The sequence below is a fragment of the Saccopteryx leptura genome, chromosome 6 (genome assembly GCF_036850995.1).
Source record: "Saccopteryx leptura isolate mSacLep1 chromosome 6, mSacLep1_pri_phased_curated, whole genome shotgun sequence".
In the NCBI taxonomy this organism is placed as follows: Eukaryota; Metazoa; Chordata; class Mammalia; order Chiroptera; family Emballonuridae; genus Saccopteryx; species Saccopteryx leptura.
The window spans coordinates 163,881,750-163,903,956 of NC_089508.1; the positions used below are offsets into that span (position 1 = coordinate 163,881,750).

Sequence of the window (22,207 nt, forward strand, 5' to 3'; positions counted from 1 at the left end):
CAAGAGCCGGGTGAGACTCCGGGGCTCCCCGAGGTCCTGGAGGGGCAGGATGGCGGGCTGCGGAGCCCTGGAGCCAGCAGAACGAGGAAGGGAAGCGCGGGGGCGGCTCCCTAGAGACAGGCGTGCATCCCCAGGGCCGACTGCGGGGATCCCCGGGGTCCAGAGGGCGGTTACCGGGCCCGGCTGAGAGAACCAGGTGGGAAGGACACTCACAAATTTCTTGGATTTGCCGCCGTCGCCGCCCGCCGCAGGCAGTTCGTCCGGGCTCCGGCCCTTCTTCTTGTCCCGGGTCCCGCGGCCGGGTCCCAGGCCCCCGCCGGGTGGCTCCATGTCCAGGTTCAAGCTGGCTGGTGACCCCGCGCCTAACACCACTCCCGCCCGGCTGATCCTAGCCCGCAGCCGCTGCTGCTGCCGCCGCCGCCGCCGCCGCCCAGCAGCTCCTCAGCCCGCCGCCGCGCCCCGCCTTATTAGCATGCCGAGCTGCGCGCGCCTCATGAATATACAACGGTGACGCCTCGCTCCCGCCCGCCCGCCCCACTTCCGCCCGAATCCGCAGCCCCTACCAATGGATGAAGGGAGGGGGGTGGAGGGAAGCCGCGGAAGCGCTCTACCTGCCCGGCGGGCCTAACCATTCGGACCTACGTCGGGGGGCGGGGGGAGTGACGAGTGGGCGGTGCAACCTCTCAGGCTGCAACCCGGAGCAGCGTCCCCTGGCGGTGGGAGCAGCGCAAGCCTCTCTACTCCCACGCAATACCCACGTGGCTGTAAAGTCCGACCCTCTCATACGCCAGATCAGGATATTATCTGAACCAAAAATCGCATGTAGTGACAGGTTTTCCAGGGTTATAGTTTCCATGTGTGCAATATCCATATAGCACATGAAAAAGAAAAAAAGTGACAGCTATCCATTATTAAAAGCTATGTACCAAGAACAGAGCTTAGGGCGAGTGTTAGATGGGACTTGACAAACTCTGGAGTTAGATTACCTAGTTTTGAATGCCAGGTCTGCGCTACTTTCTAGTTGTGCTTCTATTGTCAATGTGTGCCTGAACAGTAATAAGTCACCATTTACAATGAATGCACTTGCTCTATGCCAGGCCCTATATAACATTCTACGTGTATTTTCTCTCTGAATCTTCACCATGCCATTCCAATAGTCTCACTACTTTACAGACAGGAAATTTGGACTTTGAGAGTTGAAGTGACTTGTCCAAGAACATATAATTGATAAAAATTTAAACCCAGGTTAGTCTGCCATGAAGCCGTATGATTAACCAGGATTCCCTACGGACATAAACCAAACCTGAGTGAAAAAAACAGGTGTTCTCCAAAAGAGTGTTCTTTGCTCTACTAACCTGATTTCTCTCAGTAATTTCATTCGTTCTCCCAGCTACAACTGTTCCTTGAGTGAAAAGTATGTGGCACCCAGTGGGTCCTGAAAGTATGGACTACATTATCCTGTCCACAGTTAGCAAAAGATTTCAAATGTTAGGTTCCTGGAGGGCAGATTCAGTGGCTCACTAACTCTGTAGCCCCCACTGTTCAGTCTAGGGCCTGACAAGATTACAGGGGTTCTGCCAAGATGGCTGGCTCCAAATCTGGCCTTCATTTCATGTTCCACTTTCTCATCACCTGATGAAAAGTTGCAGAGTTGTACAGCCCTCACTTCAAACTCAATTCATCTAAAACAGTTCAAAAGCTACTTACTTTCTAAACTATTGAAAAACATAAAAGGACCAAAGCATAGAAGTGACCCATCTATGTATTACTCTTTCTTGTACCACTGTCTACATCTATACAGCATTTATCTCACTCCTTACATAATTGTAAACCCCTCTGGGAAGGGCCTATCTTTGTGACTACTAGCATCGTTCTTCACACAGACAGTGAATGAGAAACTAATTTGTCAGGCACTGTGCTGAGTAAACACTTGACATGTTTTCTTTCAGTGCATCTTCACCAACCAGCATCACCATTCCAAACACCCAGGTTCAAAAATCTGAAGTCATCTTCTACTCTCTCTTTTTTTTTTTTTTAATTTTTTTTTTTTTTACAGAGGGAGAGAGTCAGAGAGAGGGATAGATAGGGACAGACAGACAGGAACGGAAAGAGATGAGAAACATCAATCATCAGTCCTTCGTTGAGACACTTCAGTTGTTCATCGATTGCTTTCTCATATGTGCCTTGACCGCGGGCCTTCAACAGACCGAATAACCCCTTGCTTGAGCCAGCAACCCTGGGTCCAAGCTGGTGAGCTTTTGCTCAAACCAGATGAGCCCACACTCAAGCTGGCGACCTCGGGGTCTCGAACCTGGGTCCTTCCGCATCCCAGTCCGACGCTCTATCCACTGTGCCACTGCCTGGTAAGGCAATTCTACTCTCTCTCTTAAGCTAATAATCTACCTAAGTTGGTCTAACTCTTTTATCTCCCTATATATGAGCAAGATAATCCATGTAGAATACATACACAAGACCTAACATAAGTGCTAAGTGAATGTCAACTATGATTTCTATGTTATACATCATCACCCCCCATTCCTTTCCCTTCACACATAGGAAGCTAGCAAGAATTAAAAGTATTCCTAGGAAGGCAAAAGATACAAAAAATACCAACTTGGTTTATTGGATAAAAACAGTGGTAAATGGACATAAAGTCAAAAGTCAGAACAGGACATTTTCACATCCTCCCCCAACTCAAAACCGTACTTCCCATCATCTGGGCTTAAGGTGTTAGGGAGCCAGAGCCCCCTAAAACCCCTCACTCTTCACTGCGCTGGAAGCAAGGCTTTCAGTAGGAGAACCCAGGAGAGGAGAAGTCAGAGGCAACCTCAGTCCTGATTACTCCTTCATCCTGAAAAGTCTCTGGGTTGGAAGGGAAGGAATAAGGGAACCACAGGGGCTAGGACTGACATCTAGGACCCACTGCCCAAGATGTTCTAGAGATAGCTATCCTTGTCCCTATCCAGCCCCAAAAAGGTACTATCGTCGGGCCTTGGGAGGGAGAAGAAAGGGGATAGTTGGTTTGAGAATTAGGTTTGGTCTCCAGTACCCCCAGCATTAGTAAAATGAGTGAAGGTGACCAGTCCAGAGCTGGGAGACCCACACCTTTCCCTCCCACCCATTCAAGAGCTAAAAGGAATTCCTTGGGGCACAGCAAGCCCAGCTCCTCTTAAATCTCCACATCGCTTTCCTTGTCGTTATCATGGTCTCCATCATAGAACTCATTGGGTGCCTCTGGCCTGCAATGCAAGGAGAGAGAGGTGAGGGTCCCACTCTCTAAATTCCAAATTTTTCCCAAATAGGCACCCTCTCTGGAACCACTTCCCAGGACCCTTGTCAGGGAACCACTCCTCCCCTTCAGTTGGTAGACTGATCACTAGTCATTCCTCCATTCTTGTAGTCAGTAAACATTTATTGAGACTACTCTGTGCAAGACACTGTCACGAGCCTTAGCAACACCGTAGAAACTAGGCCAGACAAAATTTCTGACAATACTCAAAAACTTACCTAATAAATGAGACTGACAACTAACAAAGTAAATAAATAAATATGGTAATATCAGATGATGGAGAGTGCTATGGATAAAATGAAATAAAGGAAAATGTGACTGAGTGATGAAGGAAAAGGATAAAATTTCAGACAGGATTATTAGGGAAGGTTGTTCTAAGAAAGTAAGACCTGATGTCTGAGAAGGAACAGGCCAGCCAAAGATCTCAGGAAGACCATGCAGAGCTACAAAAACAAACAAAAAACAAGTACCAAAGTTATAAGGTGGAAAGACTGATGTCTTCCAGTAAGAGCAAGGACAGCAGGATGGCTGGGAGCAGTGTGAACGAAGGAGAGGAATTAAAAGTAAGACCAGGGATGTAGCTACAGGCCAGCATGCAGGGCCTTTTAAAGTCATGGTCAGAAATTTGGATTTTTAAGCAGAGGAGCGGCATGCTATTGTAAACCTGCAGTGAGAGAAGAAATGTGAAAGCAACACAAGGCCCATCTAGTAAGTTTTTGCTACTGATTTATTTCTTTTTGAAAACTATTCTCTAGGAGAATCTGAGTAACTGAATTATCTTGCTCACAGCTGATAACTAAGAAGGAAGAAAGTCATCCAAGAGAAGCCAGGGTACTAAGTCAGGAGAAGTCCTATCTGTCTGGTAAGCAATGTCTCAGTTACTTTTAAGTACACAGGGTTCAAGGTGTGGAGTCAAGATGCAGGTTTAAATGTCAGCCCTGATATTAAACTAGCTGTAGAACCTTCAAAAAGTTATTTAACCTCTCTGAGCCTTAAAATCCTCCTCTGGTAATTTCAGGGTAACAGCCACCTCTTAGGGTTGTTGATATGCATGTATTGCTGATACATACATACATGATGAGATGTACGTATTGCTATAACACCTTTTATATTGAGTTTGGTGCTTACCAAACCCACAAAAGTGGTAACTCTTATTACCACTAGTATTCTGCAAATAATACACAAGCTGGAGATATAGGCATCCAAAACCAGGAACTCAGTGGGCAGTCTGACAGTGAGGTAGGGCTTAGGCTTGAGGATTCTGCTGGCTGTTGAGAAGAGAGGACGACACCATGCAGAGACTGGGCCCAGATAGCAGACTGGAACTAAAGATGAAAAGGCCATGCTTTGCCAAAGGAAAGAACTTAAACACAGGTTTTAACCCTTTTTGAAAACTAAGAAATTCATTTTCCAGAATTTAAGCCTCAGAGACCCAGAGAAGTTGAGGAGATGATGGGTCAAAAAGGAATTCCTGAGAACAGAGAGTCAGATCCTTCCTCAACCAGGAGTGGGAATAGAGTATTCATGGAGGAAGAGGGTTGGAATAGCCTAAGGGTCTAAGCAGTAAAGCCTAAGTCCAGAGGATGGATCTGAAAGTTGAACTCTAAGAGAAGCAGATTCTGGAAGGGACTGAGCAGCCCATCAGACTCGGCAGCAGAGCCAGCTCAGAGCTCGAACACTGCGTGGGAGCAGGACCAGCTGTCCTGCAAGTGTCCAACTCTGCTTATCCTTCAGTCATGTAAGGAAATCTGTTCTCCATTAAGAGCATCTGTTTCTGTACTTCTGGATTCTATTGTTTTTCCCCTTCCTTTTTCAGAAAAGCCTACTTTGAGATTTAAGAAAATTTTATCCTTATCTTTTTTTCCTTAATTCATTGTATCTGTAAATATTTTAGTATCTGTCTCAGAATGATAAAGGCTTTTTAAAAAATAACAATATAATTATCATACCTAAAAGAAATAACAGAGGAAAGAAAGCAAAGGGCTTTAGAGAGCAGTATATGGGCAGTGACTTGTCCAGCTCAGAACCTGGAAGTAAGATGCTGGCAAGAATATAAACCGTTACAGACTTTTTGGAAGGCAATTTAGCAGTAAATATTTAAAAATTGAGCATACAAAGCCTTTGACCTAGCAGCAACAATTCTAGGAACAGAATCTACTCAAACAAGCATGCACAGATTACATTACATTCATTGCCACCATCTTTGTAATGAAAAAATGAAAAATATGTAAATGTCCATCAATGGGTACTTAGTTAAATGAGGCTATGTCCACACAATGGAATATTATACAGCTGGTAAAACAATAAAGCAGGCCTATATCTACTGACATGGGAAGACACACTCTGCTTTATTAAAAAAAAAAAAAAAAAGAAAGAGCTGGTTGTAAGAGTGTTAAGTTGCAGAGCAACCTGTATAAAATGATCCAACTTTTATTTAAGAACAAAACAAAACTGCAGACTGCACAGACTCTTGAGAATGGTGCATGTGCACTTGTGCTTCTCTGTGCATGCTGAACAGTACACAGGGGGCCCTTGGTTTATGAGTCTCGACATAATGTTTCGAGTTTACGATGCTCACTCCCATAAAAGCTTAAAACAGCAGTTCTCAACCTGTGGGTTGCAACCCTGGCGGGGGTCGAACAACCAAAACACAGGGGTCGCCTAAAGCCATCGGAAATACATATTTAAAATATGATGTGTTTCAGCTTATGCCATTAGCATCATACTTAGTGGATGAACTAGTATGGTTGCACTGCAGAATACATAGTAATGCATGATGTGAGTGAGTGAGTTGGACTTTTTCTGTGGCTTACTTGTGTTTTTATATTCTAGATTATAATTTTACAAGTGTGTTAGGATAGGTAAGTGACTTAGGGTAGGGTGTGTTTCAACCTACACCCAAATTCGAGTTATATCACTGTTGTAGGAACTGAACTGTGTTGTAACCCAAGGACCCCTATACTTGTAATCTACAGAAAAATCTATCTGATGAGATACAAATCAAACTAACAGTGGTTACTTGGTGGAATGGGTCTGGAATTGTGCAAATCCAAGGAACATATTTTGGTGTTGTTTTTACAATAAATATATAATACTTACGCCATCAAAAACAGGGCAAAAAAGAGTGTGAAATAGCAGCAGAACAAAAAGTAGGCATACTAAAGGAGGTAAGCCAGGGACAATTGAGCTAATACCTCAGGTTACTGTCCCCCCTCTTCCCCTCCCTGACGTGCCTGCTAGGATCCCCGCTCTCCAGTCCCCGCCCCAGACCTGCTGTAGTTCTCCTCAGGACCCCTCTCCTCTGCATCAGCCTCATCAGTCCTGTCGTAAGTCAGGAGATCTGCAGGCACATCGTGAATCTGGACACTAGGAGCGTGGTTCAGCATCTTCAGGTTTTCAAAGATTGTCTGGCGGATCTGGTCCAGATACTGGTTGAGGATGAGAAATACAGTGAGCAGTTCCCAGTGATTCAGGGCATCCACACTCCTAGCTGCCTTTCATTCCTACCATCCTAGTTTTAATCCCATTTTGAAACCAGTTTGAGTCCCCCAACTGGTAAGTATCCCTCCTCCCACCCCCAATTGTCTCTACTTTAACCTGGGCTCCCTCCTAGAGGGTGACAGAGACAGTGATGGCTGAGAACTTTCTTCTCTGGTTTCTCCAATTTCCCATATCCTGGACTTCTCCTGGGCTCCTGTACCCTCGTGCTCAGCTTCTCCAAACTACTGACCTAGCCCTGGCCGGTTGGCTCAGTGGTAGAGCGTCAGCCTGGTGTGCAGAAGTCCCGGGTTCGATTCCCGGCCAGGGCACACAGGAGAAGAGCCCATCTGCTTCTCCACCCCTCCCCCTCTCCTTCCTCTCTGTCTCTCTCTTCCCCTCCCACAGCCGAGGCTCCATTGGAGCAAAGATGGCCCGGGCGCTGGGGATGGCTCCTTGGCCTCTGCCCCAGGCACTAGAGTGGCTCTGGTCGCAACAGAGCGACGCCCCGGAGGGGCAGAGCATCACCCCCTGGTGGGCAGAGCGTCGCCCCCTGGTGGGCGTGCCGGGTGGATCCCGGTCGGGCGCATGTGGGAGTCTGTCTGACTGTCTCTCCCCGTTTCCAGCTTCAGAAAAATACAAAAAAAAAAAAAAAACTACTGACCTGGCGTGAGTTCTGATTCTCGATGCGGGTGCTGACATCTGGATGGAGCGTGAAGTCTGGGGCAAAGTACTCGAAGTATTCTTAGAAGAGACAAGAAGATTAGAACAAGAAGGTATGGCTTAAACAGGTAGATCCGAAGACTTCCCAATTTCTTTCCTCCCCATCCCAAATCCCTCTCTACATTATAGTTGCCTAAGTTTTTCACTAAATTTAGTCTGCAGAGCTCTGAGAATGTCAATTTCCCACGTGCCTTCAAACCAGGCCTTCGTGGAGTCTTATGAACATGGCCTTCCTGGTGTTGGGGTATCATGGAGTGGTCCTTACCACTATAGGGAAGCTCCTCACTAATGGCCTCTTCTACCAGCAGCGATGTCTCATACGTCCTGAAACCAACCAGCAGAGTGGAGCAGGCTGAGCTAGTGGACTGGAGGGCCCATCTGGCCATCACTCAGGTAGCCCCTAGCTCACACTGGACAGGGGAAGCAGGAAAATCAGGGAGCATGCTTACCAGCAGCGGGCAACATTTCGGACAGTATAGCCACCACCACCTAGCACCAGTAGAGGGATATTGAAGCTCTTGACATATTCGACGCATTCCCTATTAAAAGAAATCAACAGAATGGGTAAAGGTAGTGATCAAAAGCCAAAGTATACATCTTGCGGTACTACCTGGAAAAGAGCACAAGGAAACTAAAAAGGTTCTGTATCTTGATCTACACAGAGAAATGCATTGAGTTATATCCTGGAGATATGCAATATATGAACTTTATTATGTTTCTGTTGTCTCAAACGTGTTTTTTGTGGGGGTTTTTTAAGTGAGAGGAGGGGAGACAGTAAGACAGACTCCTCACATGCACCCCAACCGGGATCCACTGGCAACCCCTATCTGGGGCTTGAATCAACCAAGCTATTTTTAGCACCTGAGGCTGACATTTGAATCAATGAGCTATCCTAAGTGCCGGGGGAGGACACTAGAACTAATTGAGCCACTGATTGTAGGAGAGGAAGAGGTAAAGTAGGGAGAGAGGGAGGGGAAGAGAAGCAGATGGTTGCTTCTTTTGTGTAACCTGAACAGGAATCAAACCTGGGACATTCATACACCGGGCTGATGTTCTATCCACTGAGCAAACTAGCCAGGGCCTCAAAAGTTTTAAAATAAGGTATATTCACACCTCTGTCCTGCTCTATACTTACTCTGGAATCCTACCTGTTAATCAACTATTCTCACCCATGCACCAGCAAGTGCTATCAGTTCTAACACCAAAATATAACTCCAATTATCTACTCGTCTCCATTGCCACCTCCTCCACCTTAGCCTGGGCATCATATCTCCTATCTAGACAACACCAATAGCTTCCTAAATGGTCTTCCCAGTTCCACTCCTGTCTCCCCAATCCAAACTTTTCTCCAATCAGTAGGCAGAGCAGTCACTTTAAAACATGAGATGGCCTGACCAGGTGATGGCACAGTGGATAGCGTATTGGACTGGGACATGGAGGACCCAGGTTCAAAACCCCAAGGTCACCAGCTTGAGCATGGGTTCATCTGGCTTGAGCATGGGATCATAGACATGACCCCATGGTCGCTGGCTTGAGCAAGGAGACACTCACTCTGCTGTAGCCCCCACCCCCCATCAAGGCACATATGAGAAAGCAATCAGTGAACAACTAAGGAAACTAAGGAGCTGCAACAAAGAACTGATGCTTCTCATCTCTCTCCCTTCCTGTCTGTATCCCTATCTGTCCCTGTCTCTGTAAAAAAAACAACAGAACAAAACATGAGTTGGATCATGGCACTTTCCTGCTTAGTATCTTTCAACACTTTCCCTTCATATCTGAAATAAATCTAATTCTTTACCGGGGTCTAAAGGCTCTGCTCAGCCTAGCCACTGCCAACTTCTCAGACCTCACCTCTCACCGCCGGCTTGCTCCCTGTGTCCCTGCCTCACTGGTTTTGTCATCTCCTCTACACACCAGCTCTTCCCTGCCTCAGAGCCTCTGCGTGGGCCTTGCCCACCACTTGGGACAGACTTCTCTCTGCTCTGCTTGTGGTTCACTCTTTTCAGCCTCTAGGTCTCAGCCCAAATTCCAACCCCTCAGAAAATCCTTTCTAAATCAGGCTATCTAATATAGGTTTCCCACTGTGATCCTGTATCTTAGCTTCCTATCTTTTCCTTTCATAGGATTTATAAGTCTACCTAGTTTGCTTACTCATGGGCATCATATCTCCTATCTAGACAACAATTGGTGTTGTCTATCTCCTATCTATCTCCTATCTTACTTTTGTCTGTTTCCTACACTAAGCTGTAAAGTCCATGGGAGTTTCCCGTGGACTCTGTCCCCATCTCCTTGTACAATGCCTGAAATATAATAGGTGCATAATAAAAATCTACTGGGAATGAATGACCAACTGGGGAACCCTGTTCAAGGAGACCTTTCTGGTTCAAGTACAATTTGTAGCTATTTTTGATTCCCAAGAAGAGGTGAGGCCCATTCTCCAACTACCCCCTCTCCCTGTATCGAGGTCTAAGGTCACTTGAAAACCTGGGGGAGTGGAAGGAGGGCACGTCTCACCCATGTCCTCGAATGCTGAGATTGAAGCAGCCCAATCGATCACAGCCCAAAGAGTCAGCTCCACACTGCAAAAGCAAAAGCCCAGGCAGCTGCAGTGAGATACCTGATAAGAATGTCCCAGATGTCCTTCACTTTTTCCCTTCCCTTCCATTCCTCCCCCCAACATAAAGACTGTCCTCTTCCCTGCTCGGCAGAGCCTTCCGACTAGGCACTGTATTACCTGGAGGACAATGCATGTAGGTTGATAGAAGTCCACCACCTGGTTGATAACCGGCTGGAAAAGGTGCTTGTAACCTGGGAGAGGGCCAAAGATGGGCACCTGGCACCCCAAGGGGATGGGGAGACAGGGAACAAAAGGAAAAAAAGGGTTGAGAGAGCACAGAGCCCAGGAAAGGGGCAACCCAAGAAACTAAACCATTAGTCCTGAACTTCTGGAGGGGGTCCTGGATCCTTTGGAGTGAGTGATGGAGCTAATGACCCTTTTCCCAGAAAAAGGCATATACACATATGTGTTCCATACAATTTGGGAGTGGGGGGGGACTCATGGTCCCTCTGAAGGCCATTCATTACATTTTTTAACTGAGTGGAGATAGAGAGACAGACTCCCACATGTGTCCCAACCGGGATCCACCCGGCAACCCCCATCTGGGGCTGATGCTCAAATCAACCAAGCTATCCTCAGTGCCTGGGGCTGATGCTACAACCAATTGAGTCACTGGCTGCAAGAAGGGGAGAGAGAAGGAGGAGAGAGAGAGGGAAAGAAGCAGATGGTTGCTTCTCTTATATGCCCTGACTAGGATTGAACCTGGGGCATCCACACACCGGGCCAATGTTCTACCAATGAGCCAACGGGCTAGGGCCAGACCATTCATTCTAAGGACACCTGGCCTAAGAGTAGATAATACTAGGCAGAAAAGGTCAATTTGAAGAGAGAAAAAATGGAGCCGAGTGAGCAGGCAGAAGACTTCAGTACTTACTCTGATCATCAATGCCATCCCGCAGGGGCACATTGAGACAGTAGTAGCGGCCACTCTCTGCTCCAACTTCGTACATGTCACCTACAGGAAAGTGGAAGGTGGGGTGTGGCAGCCATGCATGGGAGGCATCCACAACACAGCTTCTTCAACCCCAACCAACACTGAGGGCCTCTCACTCATCTATGTACCTGCAACACACACAACCCAGAACCATGCAACAAATACTTTTTGAGGGCCTACTATGAGCCAAGCTGTGTACTAGGCACAGGGGATATGACAATAAAGAGAACTAATGAAATTAAGGAAATTCCACTAAACTTGTATTTTGGGGGATGAGCATAACAAGGAGGGAAACAATAAACAAAAAAAAATACCACAATAAATACAAATAGCCATGAGTACTCGGCAAGAAACAAGCCAAGTAATATGAGAGTAATGCAGAAGGAGGTGACTGTGTTAACTGGGTGGTTAGGAGAGGCTTCTCTGAGCAGGGGCATCTAAGCTGAGATCTGAAGGCTGAGGAGGAGGCAGTCATGGTAAAAAGCTGAAGGGTACAATCAAGCAATGTGCTTGCAGCTGATACACCAGCAAGCAAACTTAACACAGCTGCCCCACACTCCCCATCTCCTCGCTCTGTAAAATCAATAAATAAAATATTTAAAGTAGAGCGGAGGAGGGACACAAATAAATAAACAAACAAAAAAAAAAAAGATTAAAAGCTGAAGGGTATAAAAGGGATGGACATTCCTATTTCCATACCTGTGCCGGGGAAGAAGTAGTTTCCATATTTGTGGAAGGACACTGTCATGACCCGGTCAGTGAGGTAGAAAGCTTCCTGAACTCCATCACCATGGTGGATGTCAATATCAATGTAGAGCACCCGAGGATGATACCTAGGATGAGGGAAAAGCCAGGATCTGAGGGAGAGGTGAACCCCAGAAAGAAATCCCCCCACCCATTCCTCCCAAACACATAGTCTGATATTTTGAAGAGTCTGCTTCCACCTAATTCCACCCAAGTCACCTGAAACCTAATACACCAGTTCTCTAACAGCAACCCTGGGGTTCCAGCCTGGAGGCAGGGACAGGAGAGGGATGTGCAGAGAAGGCTGAAATGTGAGCAGGCAACAGGGATCTGCAGCAGAGCACAGGAAGAGGCAGCCTGAGCAAAGCATGAAGAACTGGGGAGAAGCTAGTATGAGGGTGGAGGTCAGGGGCCAGGGCAGTCTGAGATCTCCTCAGCTAGGATTCTCATACATCCCTCCATCTCCTCCCAGGCTACTTACTTGAGCAGCTCTAGGATTCCAATCACAATGTCATTGACATAGCAGAAGCCAGAGGCCTAAGACAAAACAGTGATCTTATAAATAAAGAAACAATTCCTCCACCCAGCTTCCCCCTACTGTAACCAGAACATCAACCCTAGGGTAGACATTGTCTCCCCCACCACCTCCTCACTCACCTCAAACTTCTTGGCATGGTGCAGACCACCAGCCCAGTTAATGGCAATATCACAGATCTGAAAAACAAACAGCCAACTCATAGACCTTCTCCTGCCTACCCCCAAAGCTGGGAGCTCATGGTCAGGGTCCAGGCCTTGTGTCCAGTGACCCACATAACGGGGGAAGAGGAGCCGGGGCGGTGCTCACCTTGTTGTTCAGCTGGGTTGCTCCTTGCAAAGATGCGCCTGTATAACGGGAACAGAACTCAAAGAGCCCGGGAAACACTGGGCTGCAGGGAAGAGGAGCAAGTTGAAGTCCTTTTTCTTTTGTCTGGGCGTTCCTACACCTTTCCCCCCACCCAGACCCCTAAACTCTCCATTCTTTAATAACCTGCTCTCCCCCTCTACACACCCAAGTTATCTGCAAATTTACTCAACAAATGTTTTTGACCAAACTGTGTACCAAGCCCTGTGCGAGGCACTGATGGGAAGTAAAGAAGCATTTAAGTCTGGCACGATGTTTGTACCCCTAGCTGGAGAAAGAAGAAGGCAGCTTCTCGGTAGGTATGTACTTGAACATACACACAAAAAGGAAGTAAGTTCAAAGAGAACATGAGTTAAAAGAAGTTAAAAGATTCTTCTATGTATATCAAATTTTAATATAATATTCAATGATATTCTTTATAGCCCTAGTCAGTTCTCTCAGTTGGTTAAGAGTGTTGTCCTAAAACACCAAGTTATGGGTTAGAGCCCCAGGCAGGGCACATTCGGGAAGCAGCCAAGGAGTGCACAACCAAGTGGGACAACAAACGAATGCTGCTCTCTCTCTCTCAAATCAATGAATACATTTAAATTTTTTAAAAATAATATTCTTTATAATTATACATTTTAAAGAAAGTTGTATTGCTATAGTATACAAAAAAAATAGTAATGATGAGATAACCCACAGAAAGGCTTTAACACAGTGTGTGGAACCTAGCAAGCCTTTAATAAATGTTAGCTATCATTAACATCTTCATTCTTTATCAAAAAGAGAGGCTTGAAGCCAGACACAAAAGGTGACAGACTACATGGTTCCATCTAAATGACATTCTGGAAAAGGCAAAATATCGGGACAGACCTCAGATCAGTAGTTGCCTAGAGCTAAGGTGGAGAGAAGTGACTAACTCCAAAAGGAAATGAGGAACCTTTGTGGGATAATTGAACTTTCTGTCAAACTCTCAGAACTACCTAAAAAGGGCAAATTTTACTGTATGCAAATTTTACCTTCATAAACCTGACCTTCAGAAAAGAAAATGCTTTAACTTTTCAAACTTAATGATTGTGTACAGATCCAGCTTTATGTTTTTGAACATTCCAGGAAAAATAAGCATAGTATCTAAAAAAATCAAATGACCCAACTTCCAAACACTACAGCTTATGCAATCCAATCTGATTCCTTCAGCTCTGTTTGTATTAATATTTAGTCTTGGTAATATGTGCCCAAAATCTAGGATTAGTGTCTTCGAAATATTTGTAGTAAAAATGATTTGTTTGTCTAATGTAGAGAAAAAGATGAGATGGCATATGAAAAGTTCCTTATGTTCTACATTTGTCAAAACGAGGACAAATGAAATAAAGTACGGCAACTGATAATGGTCACTGGGACGTATTTAACTATATCTGAATCTGTAGATATATACTATATATTGTTCTTTTTAGTAGTAGTAGCTATTATTTGGTAGAGATACATGAGAATGACAAAGATGCATTTTTTAAATTGTAAAATTAGATACTTTTGCCTTCATAGTTCAAGAATGAAAGAATTTTTATAGCTGTGAAATAGGCATTTAGTGGGAAATGTATTTTGAGAAAAGCCCAGCTAATTATTAAACATGGAAGAACTACTCCAAGAAAGGAGAGGACACAGAATTAAGAAAGAAGTTTCAACATTTAAACCCTTCTCACATGGCTGGTCAACGTGCTCCTCACCATTTATGAGAGTCTATGTTGACAAATGAGATGTGCAGCCACACAGCTCTCTTTTACCTAGTCTTTTTATAATATATTTTCATTTTCCAAACTTTAATTTTTCTATATTCTTGTTATAGATATCTCTTCTAAGTAGTTTATAACTAAATTATTTTTCATCTATTCTGGCAATCTTTGTCTTTAACTTGAGCATTTTTAGTTCACTTATGTTAAAAAATAATCACTACTGTCCCTATGTCTAAAACTGTTGAAATATCACCTGTCACTGATTTGAGGAAATGCATTCTTCTTTGGCTACACTGAAATTTTCTTTGCCTATGATTTTCATGTATGCATGTATATATGAATGTATGAATTTATCTCGGATTTCTTGAAATTGTGAATGGGTGTCTGTGGCATGTGTTATTCTAGTTTCATGATTTTACCCCCTACTTGAACAGAGCTTGGAAAAAAAAATTTTTTTTAAAAAGGAAATGCTTTTTGGCCTGACCTGTGGTGGCACAGTGGATAAAGCGTCGACCTGGAAATGCTGAGGTCGCCGGTTCGAAACCCTGGGCTTGCCTGGTCAAGGCACATATGGGAGTTGATGCTTCCAGCTCCTCCCCCCTTCTCTCTCTCTGTCTCTCTCTCCTCTCTCTCCCTCTCTGTCTCTCTCTCCTCTCTAAAAATGAATAAATAAAATAAAATTTAAAAAAGAAAATGCTTTTCAAAAAATCTCTCATTTTAGGTCTCCAAGAAAATAGTGCAGCTGACACATCTAACTATGTGAAAAAGAAAACAGTAGGGTTCATAGTTTCTCAAAGTTTGGAAGGATTCATGAATGACAACTAGACAAGTAAGCAAATGAATAAACAATGCAATTATCAGCTCCAGAAAAAAAAAGTTAAATAAGATTAAATCATACTATTTGGCTCAATGGTAAATGAATTTTTCAAAATTCTAAATAATATAAACATAGTTTATTTATTTTTATTTATTTATTTATTTTTAAAGAGGATGGGATCGGGAGTCCTCTGCAATGCTCATGGCAAGATCAGAGAGAGAGAGCCCCCAATCTGCCTTATATTTATAGTGTAGAAATTAAAGCCTTTAAGCCAATATAGAATATTTATTTTTAAAAAACTGTTATATAGCCTAGGTAGGCGGTGGTGCAGTGGACAGATTATTGGCTTGGGACACTGAGGACCCAGGTTTGAAACCTGAGATCACAGGCTTGAGTGTGGGCTCACTAGCTTGAGCAACTGGTTACTGGCTTGGCTGGAGCCACCCCCACCCAAGGCACAAATGAGAAGCAATCAATGAAAAACTCCGGTGCCACAACTGCTGGTGCTTCTCATCTCTCTCCTTTCCTGTAAAAAAAAATGTGCCTGACAAACAGTAGGCATTACCTAAGTATTACAGATTATTAGTAACAGTAGTAAATTAGTATTATTATTTTGAAATCCACAAATATCAGGAGAAATAGCTAAAGGAGCTGAAAGTGGCTGCCACAGGGGCGCGGGGGTCTATGAATGCAAGGGACAGTCCTGGGACTGCTTTCTTTTTTCCCCCACTAAAAGCCTTTTAGTATAATTTGGATTTTTATATTAGATTACTTTGAAAATAGTCAGAAATAGGCCCTGGCCGGTTGGCTCAGCGGTAGAGCATCGGCCTGGTGTGCAGAAGTCCCGGGTTCAATTTCCGGCCAGGGCACACAGGAGAAGCGCCCATCTGCTTCTCCACCCCCCCCTCCTTCCTCTCTGTCTCTCTCTTCCCCTTCCGCAGCCAAGCCTCCATTGGAGCAAGGATGGCCCGGGCGCTGGGGATGGCTCCTTGGCCTCTGCCCCAGGCGCTAGAGTGGCTCAGGTCGTGGCAGAGCGACGCCCCGGAGGGGCAGAGCATCGCCCCCTGGTGGGCAAAGCGTCGCCCCTGGTGGGCGTGCCGGGTGGATCCCGGTCAGGCGCATGCGGGAGTCTGTCTGACTGTCTCTCCCTGTTTCCAGCTTCAGAAAAATAAAAATAAAATAAAATAAAATAAAATAAAAAAATTAAAGAAAAGAAAAAAAAAAAAAAGAAAATAGTCAGAAATTGATTAAAAAGAAAGTCCCTGATTCTCATCAGAAACACAAATAAGTACAACCTGTAGCTTAATTTTGATACTATGACTGAAGCAGCGCAGAGCCCAGAGGTAGTACTCCCTAAGAGCATAGGCTGCACAGGGCCCCAGCTGTGGCCTGGGGCTGATTCTGCATTCACTGACCTATAAAGTGAACTCAGAAATAGCAGCAGCAATAACAAAAAAACAAGAAACCTCCCAAGGCAGCATGTGACTAAACATCAAATGACAGTGCAAAAAAACCCAAACACCAGAAAGACAGTGCAGTTTGTGCAGGAAAGACCTCTGCGGCTGGCGTGGTCAAGAAAAGCTTTGTGGTGTGAAACTTTCTGGTGGTGTGAAGGCTGATAAGGCCTTGGAGAGGATAAAGGGGGAACAGAAGGCATTCCAGGAGGCATAGGGATAAGAATGGGAAGGTGCTCAACACCAGCCTGAGGAGTTGGCATCTGTTTCTCCAACACAGGCTACTTCTATTCGTAGGATATTTTAGGGAAACAGATTAGCATAATATTTAAAAACCTGGGCCCTGAGGCCCTGGCCAGTTGGCTCAGCAGTAGAGCATCTGCCCAACATGTGGAAGTCCCGGGTTCGATTTCCGGCCAGGTAACACAGGAGAAGCGCCCATCTGCTTCTCCACCCTTCCCCCTCTCCTTTCTCTCTAGCTCCCTCTTCCCCTCCTGTAGCCAAGGCTCCATTGGATCAAAGCTGGCCCAGGCACTGAGGATGGCTCATGGCCTCTACCTCAAGCACTAGAATGGCTCTGATTGCAACAGAGCTACAGCCCAAATGGGCAGGCAGAGCATTGCCCTCTGGTGGGCATGCCGGAAGGATCCCGGTCCGGCGCATGCAGAAGTAAATAAATGCCTGGGCCCTAGATCTGAATTCTGACACCGCCACTGACTAGTTATGCAACTCAAGCTAAGTTACCTAAATCTCAAACTTCAGTACACCTAACACCAGGAAGAGGACTATTACATCTCAGGGTTAGTGTGAGAAATGTCTGGGTATAGCAGCAATCCTCAGTAGAGCAAACTAAGCATTCAAAAGATGATAGCTGTTATAGGAAACTCTACAGGACCAATAGCCTGGTCTCCTCAAGAATTAAATTCAAGGGAAAGAGACCAAGCGGTGGCGCAGTGGATAGACCATTGGACTGGGACGCACAGGACCCAGGTTCGGAACCCCGAGGTTGCCAGCTTGAGCACGGGCTCATCTGGTTTGAGCAAGGTTCACCAGCCTGAACCCAAGGTCACTGGCTTGAGTAAGGGGTCACTTGCTCTGCTGTAGCCCCCAGTCAAGGCACATATGAGAAAGCAATCAATGAACAACTAAGGTGCCACAACGAAAAATTGATGCTTCTCAGCCTGACCAGGCGGTGGCACAGTAGATAAGAGTGTCAGACTGGGACGCAGAAGACCCAGGTTCGAAACGCTGAGGCCACCAGCTTGAGAGCAGGTTCATCTGGTTTGAGCAAAGCTCACCAGCTTGAGCCCAAGGTCTCTGGTTTGAGCAAGGGGTTACTTGGTAGCCCCATGGTCAAGGCACATAAGAGAAAGCAATCAATGAACAACTAAAGTGCCCCAACAAAGAATTGATGCTTCTCATCTCTCTCCCTTCCTGTCTGTCCCTATCTATCCCTCTCTCTGACTCTCCCTATGTCTCTGTCAAAAAGAAAAATAAAAAAGAATTAAATTCAAGGGAAAAATATGTTACAAATGAAAAGTCAAGGGACATATCAACCAAATGCAATATGTGAACCTTATTTAGATCCTAATTTATTTATTTATTTATTTTTTAAATTTTATTTATTCATTTTAGAGAAAGGGGAGAGAGAGGAGGGGGAGGAGCAGGAAGCATCAACTCCCATATGTGCCTTGACTGGGCAAGCCCAGGGTTTCGAACCACCGACCTCAGCGTTCCAGGTCAACGCTTTATCCACTGCGCCACTACAGGTCAGGCTAGATCCTAATTTAATTTTTATTTATTTATTCATTTTAGAGGAGAGAGAGAGAGAGAGAGAGAGAGAGGAGCAGGAAGTATCAACTCCCATATGTGCCTTGACCAGGCAAGCCCACGGTTTTGAACCGGCGACCTCAGCATTTCCAGGTCGACACTTTATCCACTGCGCCACCACAGGTCAGGCCTAGATCCTAATTTAAATAAATCAACTGCAATAAAGAAAAATGGTAAGACACCTGGAGAATTTTGAATACTGATTGTACATTTGATGATATTAAGGAATTACTGCTAATTTTTTTTTAATTTTTATTTATTTATTCATTTTTAGAGAGGAGAGAGAGAGACAGAGAGGGAGAGAGAGACAGAGAGAGAGAAGGAGGGAGGAGCTGGAAGCATCAACTCCCATATGTGCCTTGACCAGGCAAGCCCAGGGTTTTGAACCGGTGACCTCAGCATTTCCAGGTGGACACTTTATCCACTGTGCCACCACAGGTCAGGCCACTGCTAATTTTTTTAGGTATGATAATGGTATTTTGCATTTTTAAAAAGCATCATTTGGAGATACATAAAGTATTCACAGGTAAAAGAATATGACATCTGGGACTTATTTTAAAATAATTTGACAAGAACGGATACAGATGGGTCCTGGCAGGTTGGCTCAGTGGTAGAGTATTGGCCCAGCGTGTGGATGTCCTAGGTTCAATTCCTGGTCAGGGCACACAGGAGAAGCAATCATCCCCCTCCACTCCCCACTCTCTTCCCCTCCACACCCCTTTCTCCCTCCTACCCCCCTCTGCTCATCCCACAGCCATGCCTCAACTGGTTTGGGCACATGAGCCCCCTGGCACTGTGAATGGCTCCTGGAGCCTCTGCCTCAGGTGCTAAAAATAGCTCAATTGCGAGTATGGCCCCAGACAGAGCTTGCCAGGTGAATCCTCATGCAGGAGTCTGTCTATCTCCCCTCCTCTCAACTTGGGGGAGAAAAAGGGGATACAAATGAAGATTGGCCATTTACTTATACTTGTTGCAGCTGCATGATGGATATAAGCAGGCAAGGTTTGCTGTACTATTCTTTCAGAGATGTTTAAAATTTTCCCTACTAAAAAATAAAAAGCCTAAAAATGAGTAAATGGTACCTGTTATGGTCACTATATTTTCATGGATGTACACTGAAATGTAAGCAGGGATCACGGCTTATCTTTCTTATCTACTCCCTTCCCCACGGGGTTGAACTGTTTCCTTGGTATGGTACAAGCCCAATCATGTAAAGCTGATCATATCTATCCACTCTCTTGCTTTTTAAAACATTTAAAGACTTCCCTCTACTCCAGGGGTAAAAAATCCAATTCATCGTAAGGTTGTCTACTTTGTAAAGGCCCTATCACTTCAGCCCCAATTCAGATCACTCTTCTCTTCATATTCTGCACTCAACCATTTTTCTGTTCCTCAAATGAGTCAAACTCTATTCTACCAGAGACCCTAACACATGTTATCCCTACTGCCCATGACCTTCCTCCCCTTACCCTCTCTCCTCCCAACCATCTGTTAACTAATTACCTTCTCGTCTTTCTTCAAATCTCAGCTCAATCTTCATTACTTCCTCTAGAAAGTCTCCACTGACCAGACCCCCATAGCCAGGTAATTCTTCTTCATATACACTCTCATACACTGTCATGTACCTCTCCTTCATAGAACTTAGCACAACTATAATAATTTTACTGTTGTTGATCACTGCATTCCCAGCATTTGGCACAGGGCCTGGCCTAGAGCAAATAACCAATAAATGTATTTGTTGAATAAACCAGTGAGTAAATGATGACTCATTGATTCATAATCTTCTCACTTACTGCCTGCAAGACCTCACTCAAGCGTTCTCCTTGAAATGCCTGGTATCAAAAGTCCTAGTCCTCTCACCAGTCATCGCCCACGTTGAAGGCATTAAGACTCTTGGTGAAGCCTTGCATATTGGTGGGACTGACTCTCTGCAGGAAGTCAATGTAGTCCTCAGAGTGGAAGCGGCACATGTCATGCTGGGAAGCCTGGTATGGCTTGAAGACCTCAGGATGGAAACACAAGGGGAATCCAGGCAAGGTCAGTCCCAATCATAGGGCTGAGACCGCCCACACTGAACCAGCCCAGGGACTACCCAAAACCACACCCAGCAGTCCCCTTACCCCCAATCCTTGTTATGCTATGAGGCAAAGTTCAACAATGATCAGGCCTCCTAAAGACCACTGGGCTTGCCTTTTACATCTCACCTCCAGCCCAGCCTTTCTTGCCTTCTCAACTGTGAGCCCTGATCCACCTGCCCTGTTTCCTGGATCTCCTACTCCTGATTTTCTCCAAACACATCTCCTTCCGTGGGCTCTGATTCTGCCCTTTCTGTCTTCTAAATTCTTAATTTTGGAATCAAATAATATGAAATGTATGACAATCTTCTAACTAAAACCTAAAGTACCCAGGTGCTAAGCCTGAGATTTATCTTTTGAGGGGTTCACACATTTTTTTAGAAATTGAACAAGACCAAAAAGCTTTTCGTTCTCCAGAAAATGTACACAGGTACATAACAGCAAAAGATTCTAAGGAATTCATAGATTCGTGCACGAAGATCACCTCCATCTTTTCTATGACCAGTTCGCTTGTCTGTGCCTCAGCACAAGCAGTGGACACTCATTCATACTGTTTACTAATCCCACCCTGCAACAAAGCATCAGGGCTGAGCTTAACTGTTATAACTGCATATCATAGCTACAAATTCCAAGCTGGGGACAGTCAGCATGTGTGTATCTGGAACATTAAGGGTTGGGTAGTGATTACCCGGGAAGGGGTTTTCTAGGTTGTAAACAGAATACCCAGGTATCTCCTGCTGTCCTCCATACAAACATACGCATTTACACATAGGGCTATGGTTCTCCCTGGAGCTCCAGCTCCTTGTTGGTGGAGAGGTGTTGCAGAGGAGAAGGGGTGGGAACTGAGGGTAAACATCCAGATACAGTAATCTAGCCCCCTCCTCTTTCCCTGAGGCCACAGCATTGCCCACATCCTAAGATGCTAGGGAGAAAAACACCTTCTGTCTTCAAACCAACTGCACTCCACCCTAACTCTAGGACAAGTGTTAGTTCACCTGAGGTCAAAGGGTGGCTGACCTAAGGTGAAAGAGTAATTCCTATAAAGTTGATGGATGCACCCACCAACACTCTGCATATGGGGGCGGGGCGGGGGCGAGGAGTGTTGCTCCTGGTTCCCCCTCTATACATCCTCCCCCCTACTCCCACTCTTGGGGTGGGTCTCACTTGGTGCATTCAGTGCGGCCTACCTAGCTCTAGGGCCGCAGCTCCCTCCTACCCCCGTTCCCTAGTAGAGCCAGCGGAACTCACGATCATCTTCTTATAGAGACCGTAGTGCAGGACCAGACTATGGGTCAGGGCCAAGCGATGGGGCTTCATAGGATGTCCAGCCCCTGCGGGTAGAAGAGAGTTCGTCAGTTCCCATCCTTGGAGTTGTAACCCCAGCCTCGAAATCTCTGCATCCCGAAGCCCCTCACCGTAGTGGAAGTTGCCCACGTCGGGGTCGTAGAAATATGCCACGGTCTTGGCCATGGTGCCCGCGGGACCAGGCCCCACGCCTCAGCCGCTCGCCCGCCTGCCCGCCCCACCTCCCGTCATACGTGTTGCGTATGCACGCAGCCCGCCTCTGCGGAACCGGGAGGCCAAGCCCCGCCTCCCTGGGCCCCGCCTAGACCACGCCCCCTGCGGAGTTCCGC

At 45.6% G+C, this 22,207-nt stretch overlaps 2 protein-coding genes across 3 annotated transcripts in view; both read right to left on the reverse strand.

Annotated features, from left to right (window-relative positions):
- The window catches only part of DIAPH1 (diaphanous related formin 1), a 98,541-nt gene extending 98,067 nt beyond the window's left edge, over positions 1 to 474 (reverse strand). Inside the window, exon 1 of one of the 2 annotated variants that reach the window (XM_066344673.1) lies at positions 214 to 474. In XM_066344673.1, coding sequence (XP_066200770.1) covers positions 214 to 330 — 117 coding nt within the window. In that variant the 5' untranslated portion in view covers positions 331 to 474. The remainder of the gene's footprint in view (positions 1 to 213) is intronic. The other variant, XM_066344672.1, reaches the window with a different exon arrangement.
- Positions 475 to 2,598: 2,124 nt separating this feature from the next.
- On the reverse strand, positions 2,599 to 22,098 carry HDAC3 (histone deacetylase 3). The gene is made up of 15 exons (XM_066342990.1): positions 21,989 to 22,098; positions 21,822 to 21,904; positions 20,359 to 20,501; positions 12,629 to 12,710; positions 12,442 to 12,498; positions 12,266 to 12,321; positions 11,740 to 11,873; positions 10,981 to 11,061; positions 10,224 to 10,297; positions 10,004 to 10,068; positions 7,939 to 8,028; positions 7,755 to 7,813; positions 7,431 to 7,510; positions 6,560 to 6,717; positions 2,599 to 3,239 (listed from the first exon to the last, which is right to left on the reverse strand). Exons 1-15 carry the CDS (start codon positions 22,041 to 22,043, stop codon positions 3,170 to 3,172), a joined length of 1,287 nt encoding a protein of 428 aa, XP_066199087.1. The 5' UTR covers positions 22,044 to 22,098; the 3' UTR covers positions 2,599 to 3,169.
- Between the last annotated feature and the right edge of the window lie 109 nt (positions 22,099 to 22,207).